This window comes from Macaca fascicularis, chromosome 1 (genome assembly GCF_037993035.2).
Source record: "Macaca fascicularis isolate 582-1 chromosome 1, T2T-MFA8v1.1".
Lineage (NCBI taxonomy): Eukaryota > Metazoa > Chordata > Mammalia > Primates > Cercopithecidae > Macaca > Macaca fascicularis.
In genome coordinates, this window is record NC_088375.1 from 29332538 (window position 1) to 29354996 (window position 22459).

General features: G+C 37.1%; 1 protein-coding gene across 15 annotated transcripts in view; it reads right to left on the reverse strand.

The window, feature by feature from the left end:
- Positions 1–22459, reverse strand: part of VAMP4 (vesicle associated membrane protein 4) — a 40941-nt gene that overhangs the window by 16148 nt on the left and 2334 nt on the right. For 10 of the 15 annotated variants that reach the window (XR_001488636.3, XR_012422377.1, XR_012422340.1 and 7 more), the window contains exons 2-4: positions 21043–21157; positions 13966–14012; positions 3598–3648 (exon numbers count right to left, since the gene is read on the reverse strand). Coding sequence is in view for 5 of the 15 variants with exons in the window: in XM_015445480.3 (XP_015300966.1) it covers positions 3598–3648; positions 13966–14012; positions 21043–21108 (164 nt within the window). In the remaining 10 variants the exon portion in view is untranslated. The remainder of the gene's footprint in view (positions 1–3597; positions 3649–13965; positions 14013–21042; positions 21158–22459) is intronic. The other 5 variants (XR_012422304.1, XR_012422372.1, XR_012422356.1 and 2 more) reach the window with 1 other exon arrangement.

The window sequence follows — 22459 nt, forward strand, 5'->3', positions numbered from 1 at the left end:
AGCACATACCTGATAAAATATCAGTGCTCTTCGGTTAAGAAACAAATTTACACTCTGCAATATGCACCTCTTATTTTATAAAGAAAACACTGGCCAGGTGCAGTGGCTCATGCCTGCAATCCAGCATTTTGGGAGACTGAAGTGGGAGGATCACTTGAGCCCAGGAGTTCGAGATCAGTCCAGGCAACATAGGGAAACCCCGTCTCTACAAAAAATTAGCCAAGCATGGTGGTACCTGCCTGAAGTTTCCAGTTACTCAGGAGTTGAGGTGGAAGGATCAATTGAGCCCAGGATTTCAAGGCTGCAGTGAGCTGTGATTGTGCCACTGCACTCTAGCCTGGGTGACAGAGCAAAACCCTGTTTCAAAAAACAGACAAAGTGAAAAACCCCTGAAATCAAATATTTATTTTCATAGTTAATATCCCCATCTTCTGGTTTTTTAAGGTACTGCTGACAAAAGAAATTTTAAAGTTAAGCTGTATTTTTTGCAACTACATATGGCTGTTACACCATGGAACATTCCCTGGGATGTGGGGGAGGGAATCTCATAAAAGTTAAGCTGGTCTGACCAAGGCTATAATTAGGAGATTCCCTACCCCTAACACAGAATGTCTACAATTCACTAGAGTGGCATTTATAATGCTACTGTTTAATTTAAAGGCAAAGGAAATTTAATCCTGCTAAAAGTTCCTGCCTGCTTATATAAATGAAATCTTAACGTCCCTACTCTTGATTGCTGACTCCATTCCCTTGGAGCTGGTATTTCCAGGTGGTCCATCTCCATACTTTATGCTTGAACAAACTCTCTTTAAAAACAAAGCAAAATTTAAAAAGCAAAGGAAACATTTCAAAGAGAAGCATAAATTTTATGTAGACATGTGAATATTTAAAAATTTTCCTCAAAAAGAGTCTTTCCTAAGAAGTGATGTCAAATATTTTTTGTGGGATTAATCTGTTAACAACACTAATAAATGTGGCCAACCAAGTTCAAAGAAAGCAACGATGTTGCTAATCTATGCAGTAGAAAACACTCTGTATTGAAATGTTATAAATTAAGTGGTGATAACAGCTTAAGTAAAGAAACTGACCAGTGCTAGCAATTTTGTGTACTAAAATAATGCCAGGGATTTGTCCTTGGGTAAATTGTGTGGCAAGTTGTGCTTCTCCATCTTGGGCACACTGGTGAGTCATGTCCTGCTTAGATAAGCATTAATCAAGGTTTAATTCATGCTTGATGAATGACCTTATTCTAATTAGATCCAGCAAGCTTTCAGCTCTACAGTAAAAACACAAATATACTTAACAATCCCTTACTAGTCTAAAATTCTGTGATCACCAAAGTTATTGTGATATTAATAGTGTAATACATAAATATACATATACAAATTCATGTGTGTATGTTTGGCATTTACTAACATAGACATATATTCTTTAATGCCTACTCTGTACAACTGGTTGTGGTTTGGGGATTCAGCTGGAAAATCATACTCAAAAGACCCCAATCGGCAACACTCCTTACTAGGTTCACTCTTCAGAAGGATATCAGACAGGAAACAGAGCATACTGGCAGGACAAAAAATAGGTGTGTCATTAGCGGAGCCCTCTTCTCCAGTGGCAGCTTAGGTAAAAGGGAACATGTGAGTCGATACAGAAGTCACTCTGGCTCAGTGGGGGAGAATGGCTCAGTCATTACACATTGGCATCCACATATGCCATACAGGCTTGAACTACAGCTAATTTGAGTCTTGGTAGAATGCTTGTGACCTCCCTGGAACATGAGAGAATGAGTGGCTCATGAGGTCTTCTTCCATCCACCTCCCTGTTTCCCTTATGAGACTATCATAAGGCAGTTTCTCATCACCTCCCAGGTTCTGATGAGGTATAAACTTTCTGCAGGCTCTACGTGCAGACTATAAAAACCACAGTTTAGAAATAGCTCCTTGCAATAGAGTATCCCACAATTTGTACTGCAGCCATTGACCACCCCCCCTCTTTTTTTTAAGAGAAGGGGGTCTCACTTTGTTGCTCAGGCTGGTCTCAAAACTTTTGGCTTCCAGCAATCCTCCTTTGAAGGAGAATTCCAAAGTGCTGTGATTACAGGCGTGAAACACTGCACCCAGCTGTATCATTATTTTTGGTGTGTGGGACAATGACCCTGAGAGCTACTAACTTTAGCTACTCTTCCTTTTACTATATAAGCAATAAATTGCATCTAAAAGTGGCTTGTTACATCTTTAGTCAAATCAGAGACTTGAAATAGTACCGATTCTCTCTTCTACTGGCCTTGAAGAAGCACTATGAAATCTATAGCTGCAGAAAATAAATTCTGACAACTACCTGAGTTGGTCATACCTGGTGATACCCTGATTGCCATCTTGTTAAACCTGAGCAAAAGGCTCACCTAAGAAGTGCCTGAATTCCTGACCCAAGGAAACTGTGAGGTGATAAATGTGTGTTGTTTTAAGCTGCTAAATTTATGGCAATTTGTTACCTTGCAACAGAAATCTAATACATCCAGTCTAGTACTTGTAATCATTTGTTGGTTCTTTGGTTCCATATCTCAAAATCCATTAGTTAGAATTAGGCTAAGTATGGAAATATTTCTTCACGCCAACAGCTACCTGAGTAAAGCCCAAGTATCTCACCAATAACCAGATACTCCATTATAGAACCCTTCCCACAATGTGCCATCTATACCCAGACTTAGGGTAGTGACTATTATGCCTCCTTAGGTCTTGAACCTGGGCCATGCAGTTCACCTTCCACAGTTAGTCTTTATAGCTTGGTCAGTTTCCAGAGTCTTCCCTCAAGTGACTCACTGCTCTTTCCATTCCTTCTCCCGTCCTGTCAGGACTCATATCTTTCCAACATTAGACACATTGATTACAGCATATTATCTCCATCTATCACCAAATAATATATACCTCAAAGGTTTTAAACTGCAAATTAATTAGCCATAAAGCTTAGTTCAATATATAGGTTACAATAAATAAGAGATATGAAAAAATTCTGGAAGTAGATAAAAACATGCAGTAGATCAACAAATTAAATCTATTATATTACCTTTATTATCATTATGAAAATAGGAATCAAGCTATGGATTTAAAAACAAAATAGACCTTCAGACTATCCTAAATAAATGGATTTGACATAAGGTAATCAAGTCATTAAAAAAACCCAACAATCCTGCATTTCTTTAGCTATAATTCTGAGAAAATAAAAAGAATTTAGATTTTATAACCCAGCAGTTATATTTAGTCTATAAAATAAAATGAATTAGGTTTTTATAACCTAGCAGTTGTATTTAGTCTTATCAGGGGTCAACAACTTTTTCTGTAAAGGACCAGACACTCAGCAGATATTTTAGATTTTGTGGGCCATAAAATCTGCCACAGATTTGTCACAACTACTCAACTTTGCCATTGTAGCTTGATAGCACCTATCGATAATATGAAAACAAATGGGCATAGCTATGTTCCAATAAAACTTTATTTACAAAAACAGGCTGTAGCCAAATTTGGCTCACAGGCTGCAGTTTGCCAATCTCTAGTCTACACAGAAATATGATTATCATTTAAACAAATGAACAAAACTTACTGCTTAATTTTATCATTTCTAGGTCCAAATCTTGGTCCAGATGGTCCCCTTCTGAAAATAAGTGCATACCAAGTACATATTAGTAGTTATAGGATTAAAACAAAACAAAAAAAAGAGAAAGTATAAACAAATGCAAACAATCAAGCTGAACTCTAAACATGGATCAGTTATTTATCATAAGGGACCACATTTTACTGATACTGGTAAAACTGAATAATAGGTAATCATGTCTTTACTTCATTGGTACTTATTACTAGCCACATTTAAGCTAATTCTTCTGAATGTTAAAACTTTCAGAGAAATTAGGGTTTATATTATCTTATATAACAAAGTTACACAGAGTTTGTTCTGATCATTAAACTCTGAAATATCCTAACTACTTAACTGCTAGTGAATATTAATATCTTTATGGTCAACTGTAGAACTAAAAGCGCAATTCACCTTGAATTTAGACTATAATGAAATGAGGAAACTACGAAGTGAAATGCTGATTGACAAAGATGGATATAGAGAAAAACTCATTCAAAACACTAACAATTTTAAGTATGTTTTTGATTACCCATTTTAAACTTATCAACATAGCAAAAGGGAAATGCAAGATATTAAGAAAATATTAACATTACTCAGACTATTATCTCCTTATTGTAGTTGAATGTATATCACACCTTAACCAATCCATTTTAATATTCTTGAAATGAAAACATTTGGTTAAAGTAATTATGATTCTTCCGGAGATTGAGAATAAGATATAAACTACAAAACTCAAAAGAAACTAGGTTCTTAAATTTCTAGACATGGCAATTTCTAAAGGAAGTGAAAAAATACAGCAATTGATAAAAAAATTTTGAAAACAAAATAAAACTGTTTACTGAAACTTATTTAACATAATGTATAAGTGTGAATATATCATCTTGCCTTAGTTCCTCTAAGCTTTTTCCTTAAAGTCTTTTAAGCTCCAGCGAAGCCTCAGAATACTGGAACGGTATTCCATTCCAAAATGATGTTAAACATTGAATTTCATAGAGAAAACTAATATTCTGAACCAGAGGCCATTCCTAAAAATTAGGCAAGAACTTACAAGAGCTGGTCAACCGAAAAACAAAGAAAAGCAGTTATTAAATGAGGAAACTATATATAAAGTGAAATAGAATCTGAAAATTATTGAATTAAAATTATCCCACTACAGTTTAAAAAAAAAGCAGCAGCTATGTCTGTTTCATCTATCAAGTAACATGAGACTTCAAAATACTTATAGAAAAACACAAAATCAAAAGCTGGTTCTTTGAAAATTAAAACTTGATAAACTTCTAGCCAGACTGATTAGGAAAAAAAGAGAGAAGGCATAAATTAGTAATAGGAATGGAAGAGGGAACATCACTACAGACAAATGTACCATGGTTATATAAGACTTATTAACAGAAGCTAAGTGAAGCGTAGATAGGAACTCTCCATACTATCTGTGCAACTCTTCTGTGGATCTAAAATTACTTTAAAAAAATCCCCCAAAGAAAATTCCAGGACTGGATTTGTTCAGTCATGAATTCTACCAAACATTTAATGAAGAAAAAATATGAATTCTATGCAAACTCTTCTGGAAAACTAAAAAAGACAGAACCTTCCCAACTCATTATCCCGGGGCCAGTATGAATCTACCACAAAAACCAGATAAAGACACAACAAGAAAAAGACATAACTATCAACCAACCAACATATCCTAACGAACACAGATGCAAAAATTCTTAACAAACTCTTAACAAATTGATTCCAACAATGTTTTAAAAGAATAATACATGATGACCAAGTAGGGTTTACATCAGAAATGCAACAATTGTTTAAAATTTCAAAATCAACATAATTCACCACATTCACAGACAAAAAAAACACAAAAAACATATGATCATCTCAACAGATACAAAATAAATGCTTGACAAAATCCAACATCAGCTAATGATAAAAACTCTTCACAAACTAGGAATAGAAGGAAACATCCTCAACCTGATAAATCTACAAACAACCATAACAACATACAATGAAAATGAAACATAATATGAAAGATGAATGCTTCCCCTAAAGGAGATCAGGAACAAAGCAAGGACATTCACTCTCACCATCTATACCCAATATTGTACTGGATGTTCTAGTCAGAGCAATAAGGTAATAAAAAATGAAAGGCAAACATAGACAAGGAGGAAATAAAACTGTTTTTATTTGCAGAAAGTATAATTGTTCTATGTAGAAAATCCAATAGGATCTATAAAAACACTACTAAAACTACTAAGGGGGTTTGGCAAGATTGTAGAATACAAGGTTAATTTACAAAAATGATATTTATACTAGCAATGAGTACGACATTTAAAAATTTTGAAACACCATTTGAAATGTCATTTTTAGTAGCATCAGAAATTATGAAAATCATTGTGCAAAAATCACAAGCATTCCTATACACCAATAACAAACAAACAGAGAGCCAAATCATGAGTGAACTCCCATTCACAATTGCTTCAAAGAGAATAAAATACCTAGGAATCCAACTTACAAGGGATGTGAAGGACCTCTTCAAGGAGAACTACAAACCACTGCTCAATGAGATAAAAGAGGACACAAACAAATGGAAGAACATTCCATACTCATGGATAGGAAGAATCAATACTGTGAAAATGGCCATACTGCCCAAGGTAATTTATAGATTCAATGCCATCCCCATCAAGCTACCAATGACTTTCTTCACAGAATTGGAAAACACTACTTTAAAGTTCATATGGAACCAAAAGAGCCTGCATTGCCAAGACAATCCTAAGCCAAAAGAACAAAGCTGGAGGCATCATACTACCTGACTTCAAACTATGCTACAAGGCTACAGTAACCAAAACACCATGGTACTGGTACCAAAACAGAGATGTATACCAATGGAATAGAATAGAACCCTCGGAAATAATACCACACATCTACAACTATCTGCTCTTTGACAAACCTGACAAAAACAAGAAATGGGGAAAGGATTCCCTATTTAATAAATGGTGCTGGGAAAACTGGCTAGCCATATGTAGAAAGCTGAAACTGGATCCCTTCCTTACACTTTATACAAAAATTAATTCAAGATGGATTAGAGACTTAAATGTTAGACCTAAAACCATAAAAACCCTAGAAGAAAACCTAGGCAATACCATTTAGGACATAGGCATAGGCAAGGACTTCATGACTAAAACACCAAAAGCAATGGCAACAAAAGCCAAAATAGACAAATGGGATCTAATTAAACTAAAGAGCTTCTGCACAGCAAAAGAAACTACCATCAGAGTGAACAGGCAACCTACAGAATGGGAGAAAATTTTTACAATCTGCCTATCTGACAAACGGCTAATATCCAGAACCTACAAAGAACTCAATCAAATTTACAAGAAAAAAACAAACAACCCCATCAAAAAGTAAGCAAAGGATATGAACAGACACTTCTCAAAAGAAGACATTTATGCAGCCAATAGACATATGAAAAAATGCTCATCATCACTGGCCATCAGAGAAATGCAAATCAAAACCACAATGAGATACCATCTCACCCCAGTTAGAATGGCAATCATTAAAAAGTCAGGAAACAACAGGTGCTGGAGAGGATGTGGAGAAATAACAACACTTTTACACTGCTGGTGGGACTGTAAACTAGTTCAACCACTGTGGAAGACAGTGTGGTAATTCCTCAAGGATCTAGAACTAGAAATACCATTTGACCCAGCCATCCCCTTACTGAGCATATACTCAAAGGTTTATAAATCATGCTGCTACAAAGACACATGTACATGTATGTTTATTGCGGCACTATTCACAATAGCAAAGACTTGGAACCAACCCAAATATCCATCAATGATAGACTGGATTAAGAAAATGTGGCACATATATACCATGGAATACTATGCAGCCATAAAAAAGGATGAGTTCATGTCCTTTGTAAGCACATGGATGAAACTGGAAACCATCATTCTGAGCAAACTATCGCAAGGACAGAAAACCAAACACCGTATGTTCTCACTCATAGGTGGGAACTGAACAATAAGAACACTTGGACACAGGGTGGGGAACATCATGCACTGGGGCCTGTCTTGAGGTGGGGAGAGAGGGGAGGGATAGCATTAGGAGATATACCTAATGTAAATGACAAGTTAACGGGTGCAGCACACCAACATGGCACATCTATACATACATAACAAACCTGCACATTGTGCACATGTACCCTAGAACTTAAAGTATAATAATAAAAAATAATTAAAAAAAGAAAATACTTAAGGATCAATTTGACAAAAAAAAAAAAAAAAAAAAAAAAAAAAAAATCTGGACACTGAAAACCACAAAACACTGCTGGAAGAAATTACCCAAATAAATAAAAAGATATACCATTTCATGGGTCTCAAAACCAAATATTAAAATGTGAATTATCCCCAAACTGATCTACAGGTTCAATACAATCTCAACCAAAATTCCAGCAGGCTTGTTGGAAACTGACAAGATGATTCTAAAATTCATATGAAAATGCTTAGAGCCTCCAATAGCCAAAAGAACTTTGAAAAGGCAATGCAAAGTTGAAGGATATACACTATACTACCTCACAACTTACTATAAAGTCGCAGTACTCAAGACAGTGATCACTATGGTATTGATGTAAGAAAGACATAGAGTCCAGAAATAGAGCCACACATATATGGTCAATAAATTTTTATTGTGGTAAATATATATAACATATATTTACTATTTTAACTATTTTTAAGCATACAGTTCTGTGGCATTAAGTAATTCACTTAATGAACTATCATCACCATTCATCTCTAGAACTTTTTCATCTTGCAAAACTGAAACTCTGTCCCCTAACTCGCCATTCCCTTCTCCTCAAAGGCCCTGGCAAACACCATTCTATTTTGTGTTTCTATGAATTTGATTACTCTAGGTACCTCATATAAGTGGAATCATGCAGTATTTTTCCTTTTATGACTGGTTTCTTTTACTTAGCATACAGTCTTCAAGGTTCATCCATGTTTTAACATATGTCAGAATTTCCTTCCAAACTTTTTAAGGCTGAATAAATTCCATGTATGTATTCAATATTGAGTTCCTGGGTGTAGAGGCTTGTGCTATTAATTCTAGCTACTCTGGTAGGGGAATTGAGGCAGGAGAAGCACTTGAAGTGAGGAGTTCAAGACCATCCTGGCCAACATAATGAGACCCTGTCTCAGTCAGTCAATCAATCAGCAAACAATTTAAAAAATTAAAAAAACTGAGTTCCCTTTTGAGAGGTAGCTACTGCTCTAATCTAAGGCTTTGCACCACAAGTAGCATTGTAGGCAATTCACACGACTCTATAGAAATCTTGTCACCCATATTGCCACACATCAACAGCCATCTGATCTTTGATAAACCTGACAAAAACAAGAAATGGGGAAAGGATTCCCTATTTAATAAATGGTGCTGGGAAAATTGGCTAGCCATAAGTAGAAAGCTGAAACAGGATCCTTTCCTTACTCCTTATATGAAAATTAATTCAAGATGGATTAGAGATTTAAACGTTAGACCTAAAACCATAAAAACCCTAGAAGAAAACCTAGGTAATACCATTCAGGACATAGGCATGGGCAAGGACTTCATGTCTAAAATACCAAAAGCAATGGCAACAAAAGCCAAAATTGACAAATGGGATCTAATTAAACTAAAGAGCTTCTGCACAGCAAAAGAAACTACAATCAGAGTGAACAGGCAACCTACAGAATGGGAGAAAATTTTTGCAATCTACTCATCTGACAAAGGGCTAATATCCAGAACCTATAAAGAACTCAATCAAATTTACAAGAAAAAAACAAACAACCCCATCAAAAAGTAAGCAAAGGATATGAACAGACACTTCTCAAAAGAAGACATTCATACAACCAACAGACACATGAAAAAATGCTCATCATCACTGGCCATCAGAGAAATGCAAATCAAAACCACAATGAGATACCATCTCACACCAGTTAGAATGGCAATCATTAAAAAGTCAGGAAACAACAGGTGCTGGAGAGGATGTGGAGAAATAACAACACTTTTACACTGCTGGTGGGACTGTAAACTAGTTCAACCACTGTGGAAGACAGTGTGGTAATTCCTCAAGGATCTAGAACTAGAAATACCGTTTGACCCAGCCATCCCATTACTGGGTATATACCCAAAGGATTATAAATCATGCTGCTATGAAGACACATGCACACGTATGTTTATTGCAGCACTATTCACAATAGCAAAGACTTGGAATCAACCCAGATGTCCATCAGTGACAGACTGGATTAAGAAAATGTGGCACATGTACACCATGGAATACTATGCAGCCATAAAAGGGATGAGTTCGTGTCCTTTGTAGGGACATGGATGCAGTTGGAAACCATCATTCTCAGCAAACTATCACAAGAACAGAAAACCAAACATCGCATGTTCTCACTCATAGGTGGGAACTGAACAATGAGAACACTTGGACACAGGAAGGGGAACATCACACACCGGGGCCTATTGTGGGGAGGGGGGAGGGTGGAGGAATAGCATTAGGAGATACACCTAATGTAAATAACGAGTTAATGGGTGCAGCACACCAACATGGCACATGTATACATATGTAACAAACCTGCACATTGTGCACATGTACCTTAGAACTTAAAGTATAATAAAATAAATGAATAAATAAATAAAAAGAAAATTATCTCCCCACATTATCTGACATTCTGCCAAAAATGATACTATTTTCTGTTACTAGATTTGCTGCTATCTATCCTGTAAGCTCTTTCTTCATTGCTTCATGGGTTTCCTCTTTTTTTAAATTTTTTTTAATTTTTTAGATGGAGTCTTTTTCTCTGTCACCCAGGCTAGAATGCAGTGTTGTGATCTTGGCTCACTGCAACCTCCGCCTCTCAGGTTCAAGCGATTCTCCTGCCTTAGCCTCCTGAGTAGCTAGGATTTACAGGTGTACACCACCATGCCTGGCTAATTTTTGTATTTTTAGCAGAGATGCTTCACTGTGTTGGCCAGGCTGGTCTCGAACTCCTGACCTCAGGTGATCTGCCTGCCTCAGTCTCCCAAAGTGCTGCGATTACAGGCACGAGCCACCGTGCCTGGCCAGGTTTCTGTTAATTTTTATAAAATGTTTTCATTTGGAAAAAAACCCAGCCTCAATAAAAGAAGTCACAATTTTTTTTTTTTTTTTTTTTTTTTTTTTTTTTTTGAGATGAAGTGTCACTCTGTTGCCAAAGCTGGAGTGCAGTGGTGCAATCTCGGCTCACTGCAACCTCCAACTCCTGGGTTCAAGCGATTCTCCTGCCTCAGTCTCCCAAGTAGGTGGGACTATAGGCACGAGCCACCATACCTGGCTAATTTTTGTATTTTTAGTAGAGACGGGTTTTCACTATGTTGGCCAGGCTGGTCTTGAACTCCTGACCTTGTGATCCGCCTGCCTCGGCCTGCCAAAGAGCTGGGATTACAGGCGTGAGCCACGGCCAAATTACAATATTTTAACAAAGTAAGAGGTAAATGTTTCCTCTCACGCATATTTCCCTCTACATCAATCCCCAGAGAAAACTCCCACAACGTTGTCCTTCCTGACTTGACAAATGTAAACCTAGACCTGTTCGAGAACTCTTTCTAATCATAACTACAAAGGATTGATCAGTTCAACTAATTTTTTATGAGATGCCAAGGTAATTCAGTGGGGAAAGGATGATCTTTTTATCAAATTACAATGAAACAGCTGGATGGCCATATTCTCCCAGTTTCATCCTTACCTCAAATATATACAAAAATTAACTTAAAAGGGATTGTAGGCCTAAATGTAAAAATCGAAACTATAAAAGTCCTAGAAGAAAATACAGGTAACAATCTTAGTGACTTTGAGTTGGGGAAAGATTTCTTGTATATGAAAAAAATAGCAAAAACAATAGGAAAAAAATTCAATAAACTGATGCCATCAAAATCAAAATTTTAATCTTCAAAAGCTACTATTACAAAATGAAAAGGTTAAGTTATAGATTTGTAGTAAATATTTACAGAACACATATCTGACAGAAAACTTGTATCTTGTATAAAAACTCTTGGCCAGGCATAGTGGCTCATCCCTGTAATCCCAGCACTTTAGGAGGCTGAGGTGGGAGGATCAATTGAGGCCAGGAGTTTGAGACCAGCCTGGGAAACAAAGTGAGACCTAATCTCTGCAAAATATAAATAAATATAATAATTAGTCGGGTGTGATGGCACATACCCATAGTCCCAGCTACTTGGGAGGCTGAGGCGAGAAAATCATTTGAGTCCAGGAGTTTGAAGCTGCGGTGAGCCAAGACTGCACCACGACACTCCACCAACCTGAGCAAGAGTAATACCTTGCCTCAAAAAAATAATAATAAATAAAATAAAAATAAAAAGCAAAAAAACACAACTCAATGAGAAAAAGTTTAAAATGGGCAAGATTTGAACACATACTTCACCAAAGAAGGTATGAGGGTGAAAAATAAGCACACTAACATATTCAACATCACATATCATTAAGGAAATGCAAATTAAAACCACAACAAGATACCATTACACACCCACTAGAATGGCTAGAACGAAAAAGACTGAAGAAGACTGACCATACGTAGTGTTGATGAGGATATGGAGCAACTGGAATTCTCATACAATGCTGGTGACAATATAATATGGTACAACCACTTTGGAAAACAATTGTAAACTTACACCAGCCATTCTACTCCTAGGTATTTTTATTTCCAAGAGAAATAATAGCATATATCCACACAAAAACCTGCACACAAATGTTTGTTAACAGCTTTATATGTAAAAGCCAAAAAGTAGAAACAACCCAAAAATCCACACACAAGTGACTGCATAAACAAACCGCAGCATCATACAATGGAATACTACTCAGAAAATTAAAAACCCAACTATTTTTTTTTTTTTTTTTTTTTTTTGAGACGGAGTCTCGCTATGTCGCCCAGGGTGGAGTGCAGTGGCCGGATCTCAGCTCACTGCAAGCTCCGCCTCCCGGGTTTTTACGCCATTCTCCTGCCTCAGCCTCCCGAGTAGCCGGGACTACAGGCGCCCACCACCTCGCCCGGCTAGTTTTTTGTATTTTTTAGTAGAGACGGGGTTTCACCGTGTTAGCCAGGATGGTCTCGAACTCCTGACCTCGTGATCCGCCCGTCTCGGCCTCCCAAAGTGCTGGGATTACAGGCTTGAGCCACCGCGCCCGGCCAAAAAACCCAACTATTAACACATGGATGAATCTCAAAAACCATGCTGAATAAAGCCAGGTTTTAAAAAGGGGGCATACTACATGATTTCATTTATAAAAAATTTTAGAAAATACAAACTACGGTGACAGAAAGCAGAGCACTGGTTGCCTAGGGACTGCGACAGCAATGGATTACCAAGGGTTATGAGGAAATCTGCAGGGCAACAGATGGTTCATTATTTGATTTTGGTGATGATGTCACAGGTATATAGTACAGTAAGCTCTCCCTCACCCATGGTTTTGCTTTCCACAGTTTCAGTTACCCATGGTCAACTGCAGTCTGAAAATATTAAATGGAAAATTCCAGAAATAAACAATTTTTAAGTTTTAAATTGTGCACCATTCTGAGTAGCATGATGAAACCTCAAGTTGCCCTGCTTTGTCCCACCTGAAATGTGAATCACCCCTTTGTCCTGCATATCCACATTGTATATGCTACTCATCCCTTTAGTTATCAACATCTTCTTGGCTTCATGATCCAAGACCACCTAAATAGATGATGATTCTTCTGACATATCATCAGAGGTCAACAGTACCTAATGTTATGTCATAATGTCTATATCCTTCACCTCACTTCATCTTATCATGTACGCATTTTATTATCTCACATCATCACAAGAAGAAAGGTGAGCATAGGATGATATTTTAAGAGAGAGACAGAGACCATGTGTACAAAAGTTTTATTATAGTATATTGTTATAAGTGTTCTATTATTAGCTTTTGCTGTTAATCTCTTACAGTGCCTAATTTATAAATTAAACTTTATGATAGGTATGTATGTATAGGGAAAAAACATATATATGTGTGTGTATACATACACACACACATATATATATAAAACATATATGTATGTATATATACACATACATATATATATATGGTTTGCTACTCTGTGTTTTCACATATCCACTGGGGGATCTTGGAATGCATCTCTCATGTATAAGGGAGACTACTGTATGTCTGTCAAAATGTATACAGTATACTTTAGATATATTGTATACATATATATATGTAGATATATAATACATATATATGCATGTATTATATGTCAATTACACCCTAATAAAGCTGTAAAAAAGACTTACAGAAAAAAGTCCTCTTCTTCATCTGAATCATCTTCCAAAAGATTTCTCTGTCAAAAAAACAAAAAGACTTGAGTTTTCAGATTCAGAGGGCTTACAAAATGCCACAGAGGAGTAATGAAATAAGTCCTATACTAGTGAAATATCTTAACTCCAAGTGTCCATAAAGAGGGAAAAGTAATTACATATCCTTCACTGGAACCTAGAAGATTTGGGACAACATTTATAGACTTTGCAAAGAAAATGCTCATAATTATAGAATCCTATAACTGACTTAAAAAGGTAGAAAGGTCACTGAAGCTGGTATGGGAGTGAGGAACTGCAGGTAGTCAGGAGGGAGCAAGTCCCCTCTCCTTCCTTCTGACTGCCAGTGTCTGTCTATTGGCAGAACTTAGGGAGCCAGGTGGAAAGAAGAAATATAATTTGTGGATTCCAATTGCAGCATCAGAGAAGAGTACAGAGGGATAGTTTGGAGCTGAGGACAAGGGCTTAAAAATGGTCATGTTCTACTTTTTAGCTACTCTACCCACAAACAGTCCCCTAAACAAATCTGAACTTCCAAACAAAAGCAACCTTACTTTTACAACATACAACAATTTTCCTTAAAATGAGGACAGTCTCACCTTCTCCCCAAAAGGGGTGGGTATAAAGTCCAAAAGGTGGCTAAAGAAGAGTAAAACCCAGACCTTTTCAGACACACAAGAGCTCAAATAGTATACAAGGAGCCCTCATCCTAAATGCTTGGGACCAGAAGTATTTCAAATTTTGGATTTTAGAATATTTGCATATATATAAGGAAACATCTTGGGGATGGGACCGAAGTCTCAACACAAAATTCATCATGCTTCATAAAGACCTTGAGTTTCAAATACACCTTATATACATGGCCTAAGGGTAATTTTACACAATATTTTTTAATACCTTTGTGCATGAAACAAAATTTTGACTGCGTTTTGACTGCAACCCATCACATAAGGTCAGGTGTGGAATTTTCCATTGTGGCATCATGCTGGTACTTAAAAAGTTTCAGATTTGGGAGCATTTTGGATTTTCAGATTAGGGATGCTCAAACTGTACCACTTGTTGTAGGCGGCATAATAGCTCCCAAAGATGTTCATTTCCTAATTACGAAAACCTGTTTTTTTGTTTTGTTTTGTTTGAGATGGAGTCTTGCTCTGTCGCATAGGCTGGAGTGCAGTGGTGCAATCTCGGCTCACTGCAACCTCCACCTCCCGGGTTCAAGCGATTCTCCTGCTTTAGCCTCCCAAGTAGCTGGGACTACAGGTGCGTGCCACCACGCCTGGCTAATATAATCACCAAAACCTGTGAATGTGTTACCTTGAATGGTAAAAGGGACTTTGCAGATGTGATTACGGATCTTGAGAAGAAAAGATCATTATGAATTATTCATATGGGCCCAATGCAGAGAAGAGACAGACAGACAGACAGACAGACAGACATTACACTGATGGTTTTGAAGACACAGGAAGGGGCATGAGCCTAAAAAGGTAAACAGCCTCTAGGAGCTAGGAAAAGCAAAAGAACAGTTTCTTCCCTAAAGCCTCCAGAAAGAACACAGCCCTACTGGCACCTTGATTTTAGCCCCATAAGCTCATTTTAGACCTCTGGTCACCAGAACCATAAGACAATAAATTTGTGTTGTTTCAAGTCTGTGGTAATTTGTAGCAGCAGCAATGGGAAATTAATACACTACCCATGTACTTTTTCTGAGGAAATTCCTCAAGGAATTACAGCAGCCAAAAAGAAAATGAAATCAAAACAAAGACCTTAAGACTGAGATGGATGATGCGATCAACGAATCTAATACAATGTGTGGCCAAATCTAAATAGTTGATGATAATGTGACTGTAAACAATAAGTTAAAGCTTTTGAAAAAAATACGTATTATACAGAAAAGCTTAAAAAGAATCTAAAACTTTTCCAACAAAGCCCAGAAGCTGGGAGTGGGAGAGTGAAGTGAGGAAGTGAAAGCATTGCCAATATGGTCATCTTGACGAGGAGTGGAATGGAGGAAGTGGGAACAGGACTAGAATTAAAAAGTAAAACAAGGGAAGGGGCTTAGTTTTTGGTATGTTGACAGAGAACACAGATTAATACTACCATTAAAATATAAAGTTAGTAACAAAAGAGAGAGGGAAGGAGGCGGAAGGGAGTAAAATATCTAAACTGTGGTTTAGATATGGTGGTTCTGGGGGCAAGGAGGAAGATGAGTGAAAATAATCAATCTAGCATAAGGGAAGGCATAAGAGAATCTAGCATAAAAGGCATACGGGAAAAGGAAAATATAAGAAATACAATGAATATCACTATATCTACGTATAATATATGACATATACTAAAGAGTGAAAAAAATGAAAGAAGGATGTATTCAATATTCATTTAACAAGTATTTTTGGGCATCTTTTACGTGCTTCTATGTGCACTGTTTTAAGTACTAAGCACTGGTTTTGAACAAAAAGTCTGAGCTCTCACAGAAAAACAAGATTGCGACAAATGCTACGCAGAGAATTAAAACAGTGATGGGACAGAAAGTGATGGGGTGACTATGTGAGATTAGGCTGTCATAAAAAATCACTCTGAAGAGGTGAAATTTAAGCTGAGATCCAAATAACAAAGAGTCAGCCAAAGATTAGGGTGAAGAGCATTCACTGCTGCAGGACTAGCTGGCTGGCACAGAAAAAGTCCGAGTGTATTAGTTATTCACAATAAATGTGACTAGTTTGAATGTCCCCATTTAATAACAAAAACTATATGTAATCAGGGTTCAAAAAAATTCTAGCCAATATCTGTTTGCAAGAAATTCATCTAAAACAAATATCGAATAAAGGATGGGGAAAAGCAGGGGTAGAAAACATACATCAGCAAATTCTAACAAAAAGACTGTTACAGTTAGCAATATAAAGAGGAATTTTAGGACAAAGTATTAAACAATCAAATAAGATGATTTTACAATAATAAAATGTACAATCCATCAAGAAGATTTAATAGCAACGAATGTTTAAATACCTAATAATATAGCTTAAAATATCTAAAACAAAAGCTGTGCAAATTATGAGAAAGCTAGTAAGAAAAAGAGACATTATAGAAGAACAAAGAATAGAAATAGATAATACCCAATAGAAGAAATGGCCAATGACCACATGAAATGTTTAAAACCAATTAATATTCAAGGAAATGCATTAGGTCATTTTTAAAATAAGTATTTCTTGAGTAATATTCCAGCTAACAAGTAACAGTTACATCAAAATCATAGGAAGGATTTAACATAACCTTCAGAGATGGAGAGGCCAAATACAAAAAAAAACTAGAACTTTGAAACTAAACAGCAAATCTTATTTTATTTTCCTTTATGGGTAAGCCATAAATGACATTTAATAAAATCCAAAAAATAGAAATTACGCAAGTCATATTCTCTGACCATAATGCGATGGAAAAAGGAAGTTTAAAAATACTCTTCTCAGCTGGGTGCAGTGGCTCACACCTATAATCCCAGCACTCTGGGAGGCCAAAGTAGGGGGACTGCTTGAGCCCAGGAGTTCAAGACCAGCATGGGCAACATGGCAAGACCGTGTCTCTATGAAAAAAAAAAAAAATTAGCCAGGCATGGTGGCTCATGCCTGTAGTCCTAGCTATTCAGTAGGCTGAGCTGGGAGGATCTTTTGAGCCCAGGAATTTGAGGTTACAGTGAGCTATGATCATGCCACTGCACTCCAACTTGGGTGACAAAACGAGACCCTGTAGCAAAAAAACTCACAAAAAACAAAAAACACTCTTCTCATGAACTCTTATGTTAAAATGTAAATAAAATTAGATTATTTTGAAATGAAAGACACTGGGAAGATCACAGGTCAAAATCTGCAGAGTACGGCCACAGCAGTACTTAAAGGAAAATGGGACTTTAGATATATTTTGTTATGAAATCACAAAGATTGAAAATATATAAAATAAATATTTAACTTTTAAGATGGGTAAGTTATTCCTAAAAAACACATAACTCCAGAAATCTGAAAGAAAAAGATTAACATATTTGATTACATAAAAATTTGAAACTTGAACATACTATACATTGAATTTGGCTACAACTTTCTCTGCTTTACATACATTTTTCAAAATTGACATAGATTGTATGAATTACAAACAAGTTCCGAGAGGTGATTTTACTGCATACATTTCCATACTTCAGTCTTCATCTTACACAAAGTTAGATGTGACTTAGAGGCTCTCTGTCCAGGACTGAGGTATTTACCTGACATATCTCAGATATCAGTCAATCAACTGTCAGCATTTATTGATCATCTTCCAGGATATTAATGCTTTGCAAGCATCTCTGGGTAAGTGACTAAAAATTTCCTTGGGACAATAAGAAAGAGGCTCAGATTATTCTAACCGATGATTTAAAAAATATTTCAACATATTTTGTGCACGCTGATCACTGAATATTCATCAGGAGCTTTCAGTCAGCTTGTACTGAATGCACATCAAGTCTGTGTTGTTTTACACTGAATTCCTTTATAGGTTCACAATTGGTATCATTTACTTTAACAAACTGACATTTATTCTCTGAACGGGTTTAGTATTTCTCCAAACCTTCTGCTTTGTAAAGACATGCTTTTTTTTTTTTCCTTTTTGAGATGGAATTTCACTCTGTCACCCAGGCTGAAGTGCAATGGCACAATCTCAGCTCAGTGCAACCTCTGCCTCCCAGATTCAAGCGATTCTCCTGCCTCAGCCTCCTGGGTAGCTAGGATTATAGGTGTGCACCACTGCACCCAACTAATTTTTGTATTTTTGGTAGAGATGGGTTTCACCATGTTGGCCAGACTGGTCTCCAACTCCTGACCTCGTGATCTGCCTGCCTCGGCCTCCCAAAGTGTTGGGATTACAGGCGTAAGCCACCATGCCTGGCCAAGACATGCTTTTGATAGTAATTCTTCAGTGTATGGAATTCCAGCACAGGTATGTCAAATTTTCTGAATCACTTTTTCTTGGAGGTTTATCTTGAAAGATATTACATAAAGAAAGAGACCCTGGCTTATCCCTGTGAGTGATTTCTCAATCCCTGATCATTCTCTGCCTTCTCTCTGCCACAGCCTTCCCAGTTCACCCAGATTGGTTTATTTCCTCAAGGCATTTCTCAATTCCTTGCATGGGGAAATAGCTCAAGCAGACACTAAGAGTTTCACCATGGCGTGGAGGCAAAGACAGGTGACCAAAATTGTTGAAACTGCACCAAATGCTGGTAAGCAGTTGAAATTATGGCAAAGAAGGAATAATTGGATTTGGTAACATGGAAATCATTGGTGACTCCTTAAAGTTTATTTTTTAAAGCTTGCTAACAATTAGTCTATTGGTGGATTCTATTCCCCATAAAAAAAAAAAAAAAAAAAAAAAAAAAAAAAAACCAGGCTGAGAACAGTGTCAAATGTCTGTAATCCCAGCACTTTCCAGCACTTTGGGAGGCCAAGGCAGATGGATCACTTGAGCTGAGGAATTGGAGACCAGCGTGAGCAACACGGCGAGACCCCATCTCTATAAGAAAAACAAAAACTAGCCGGGTGTGGTATCATGCACCTGTAGTCCTTGCTACTCAGGAGGCTATGGTGGGAGGATAGCTTCAGCCCAAAAGGTGGAGGCTGCAGTGAGCCGTGATAGCACCACTGCACTTCAGCCTCAACGACAGAGTGAGACCCTGGTCTCAAAAAATAAAAACAAACCATCAAAAACACACAAAACCCAAAAAGCTGTACAAAGGGTTAGATTAAGGGGAAGAAAACGTTTCCTGTGTTGTACTAAAATAAACTTAGGGCTAAAAGTCATAAGATGGTGGACAGAGTGGATAATATGAAGTTCTGAGGTTGTCCAAAAAGAGCATGTAAAACAAAGCAGACTAAAAGCTTTGCAAAGGCACAGATTATGTCATCCAATTTTTAGCCCAGTGCCTAGCACACAGTAGGCGGTCAATATATATTTGTCGAATGAATCAAGGCAAGAAGGAAGGGAAGGAGGGCTTCAGAATGGTGCATTAAAAAAATAAGAATGTGAATTATTTCCCCCAATAAATATGTATTATTTATTCTAAAAGTAATCTGCCTACAACATTCATATAAAATGTCTTTCAAAATGCTGCATAATTTCTAGGTTCATGTATCTTTGCACAGAATGTTCTGGAATAAACTAGAAATTGAAGCATTATGTGAAAGATACTCTGGAACCTAAGATAATTACAGGTCTGGAGACCTTTATTTGGAATTCCAAAATCTAAAAGCTTCTGAAAATCAAAAGGTTTTGGAGGAAACTCTGACCTGAACTGATGTTAGCTAGTTTATTTACACACTTTATTTACATTAGTTAGGTATAACTAAATATACACTTCACTGAGAAATACTAATATTTTTGGAGGCACTGGTCCAGGCCCCAAAAATGCTGTTACATAATATGTTCTTAACTTTCTAAAATCTGAAAAATTCCAAATATATTCAGCTTCAAAGTTCTTAAAAAGATATTGTGTATTTGTATAAAACTCCCTTTCAAAAACTAGAAAGAAGCTATGAGAATAATGATTTGATCAATAATAGAAGTAGGATTCAGTTGTCACCAATCTAAGTAACATGTTTTTAAATACATTTACTATGAAGAAAACAATTAGGATTAGAATATAGTCATAAACTTTTGATTTTCCTATTATTAATTAATTAATTAATTTTTGAGACAGGGTCTTGCTCTGTTGCTCAGGTTGGAGTGCAGATCACAGTTCACCACAGCCTTTATCTCTCAGGCTCAGGTGATCCTCCTGCCTTAGCCTCCCAAATAGCTGGAACCACAGGCGCGTGCTACCATGCCTCACTAATTTTTAAAAAAATATTTGTAGAGACAGGGTCTCCCTAGGTTGTCCAAGATGGTCTTGAACTTCCGGGCTCGAGCTATTCTGCTGCAGTGTCCCAAGTGCTGCGACTGCAGGCATGAGCAACCGTGCCCGGATGGTTTTTTTCTATTATTTACAAAGGGAATGAAAACATATTTTGAATCTTTTGTTTTTAAAGCTTAAGATTCTGAACTTACCCTTTCACTTTTCACAGAACCCGTGACATCATCATCATTGAGGTGGCGCTTAAACTTGGGAGGCATATTTTTTACTTGTGAAGTATTTTCTACTTCTCAACAGGATAATGACTGCCTTAAAGAGAAAATAAATTTCATCAGATTTGAGACTTTGGGGTATAAGCTAAAGTACTTAAAACAATATACACAAGACCCCGTATAATGGTGACTCCCTCATTTTTCTGACTTCAGTTCCTCCCCTCTCACTTGTTCCATTCCAGTGAATGGGGCCTCCATGCTAGACCTCAACACATAAGAAATAGTTAAAACTATGAGAAAATGGATGTAATTGCCCTAAGAGAACATGTGTAGGATATGAGTGACTTAAGATAGATTTTTATAAAATGAAAGAGCAGACAGTAGAGGGAAGATGTCTCACTGAGACATTAAATGCTTTACAATTTAAATTTGGAGTCAGAAGACAGGATAACATGTCTATTTCTCTCACTTTTAGTTGGCTGCTTAAACAATGATTCAGTTTCCTCATGTGTAAAATAGTGATTTTCAGGCTTCGGCAGAGTTGGGATGGTCAAATTGGATAATACATGCAAAAATATTCTGCAAACTATAATGTCCCATTGGTACTCCATAAAAAGGGGTAAGTTTGGTAAGTACTGTGTGATATTGTGATTTATAAAATATATATATATATATTTGGTTTTAATCCCCATTTCCTGACATATCCTTGGAATCCCTGCAGTGATGTGTCTTGTGTATGCTAGTAAGATGCCTGGTAGCTTAGCCCCCACATAGATTCAAGATGGAGGCTGGTCACAGAAAAACCTAGGTATGATTATAAGACTGTGACTTTTCAGCCCCACCCCCTAGCTTCCTGGGAGGGGAGGAGGGCTCCAGGTTGAACTGATTTCCAATGGCCAATGATGTAATCAATCATGCCTACTAATGAAGACTCCATAGAACCCAAAAAGGACAGGGTTCAGAGAGCTTCCCGAAAGCTGAACAAGTAGAGGGTTCCTGGACGGTGGCACACCTGGAGAGGGCACAGAAGCTCTGTACCCCTTGCCCTATGCACCTCTTCCATCTGGCTGTTGATCTCTATCCTTTATAATAAACCAGTAAACAAAGTGTTTCTCTGAATTCTGTGAGCCACTCTAGCAAATAAATGGAACACAAGGAAGGGATTGTGGGAACTATGATTTATAGCCAGTCAGTTGGAAGCACAGGTAAAACAACCTGGAACTTGTGACTGGCACCTGAAGGGGGGAATCTTGTAGGCTTAAGCCCTCAACCTGCCCGATCTGATGCTATCTCTAGGTATACAGTATCAGAATTGAATGAGAGAACACCCAGCTGGAGAACCTGCTGCAGAACTGCCTGCTTGCTTGTGAGGAGAAGTCTTTTTGGGGTCACAGGAGTA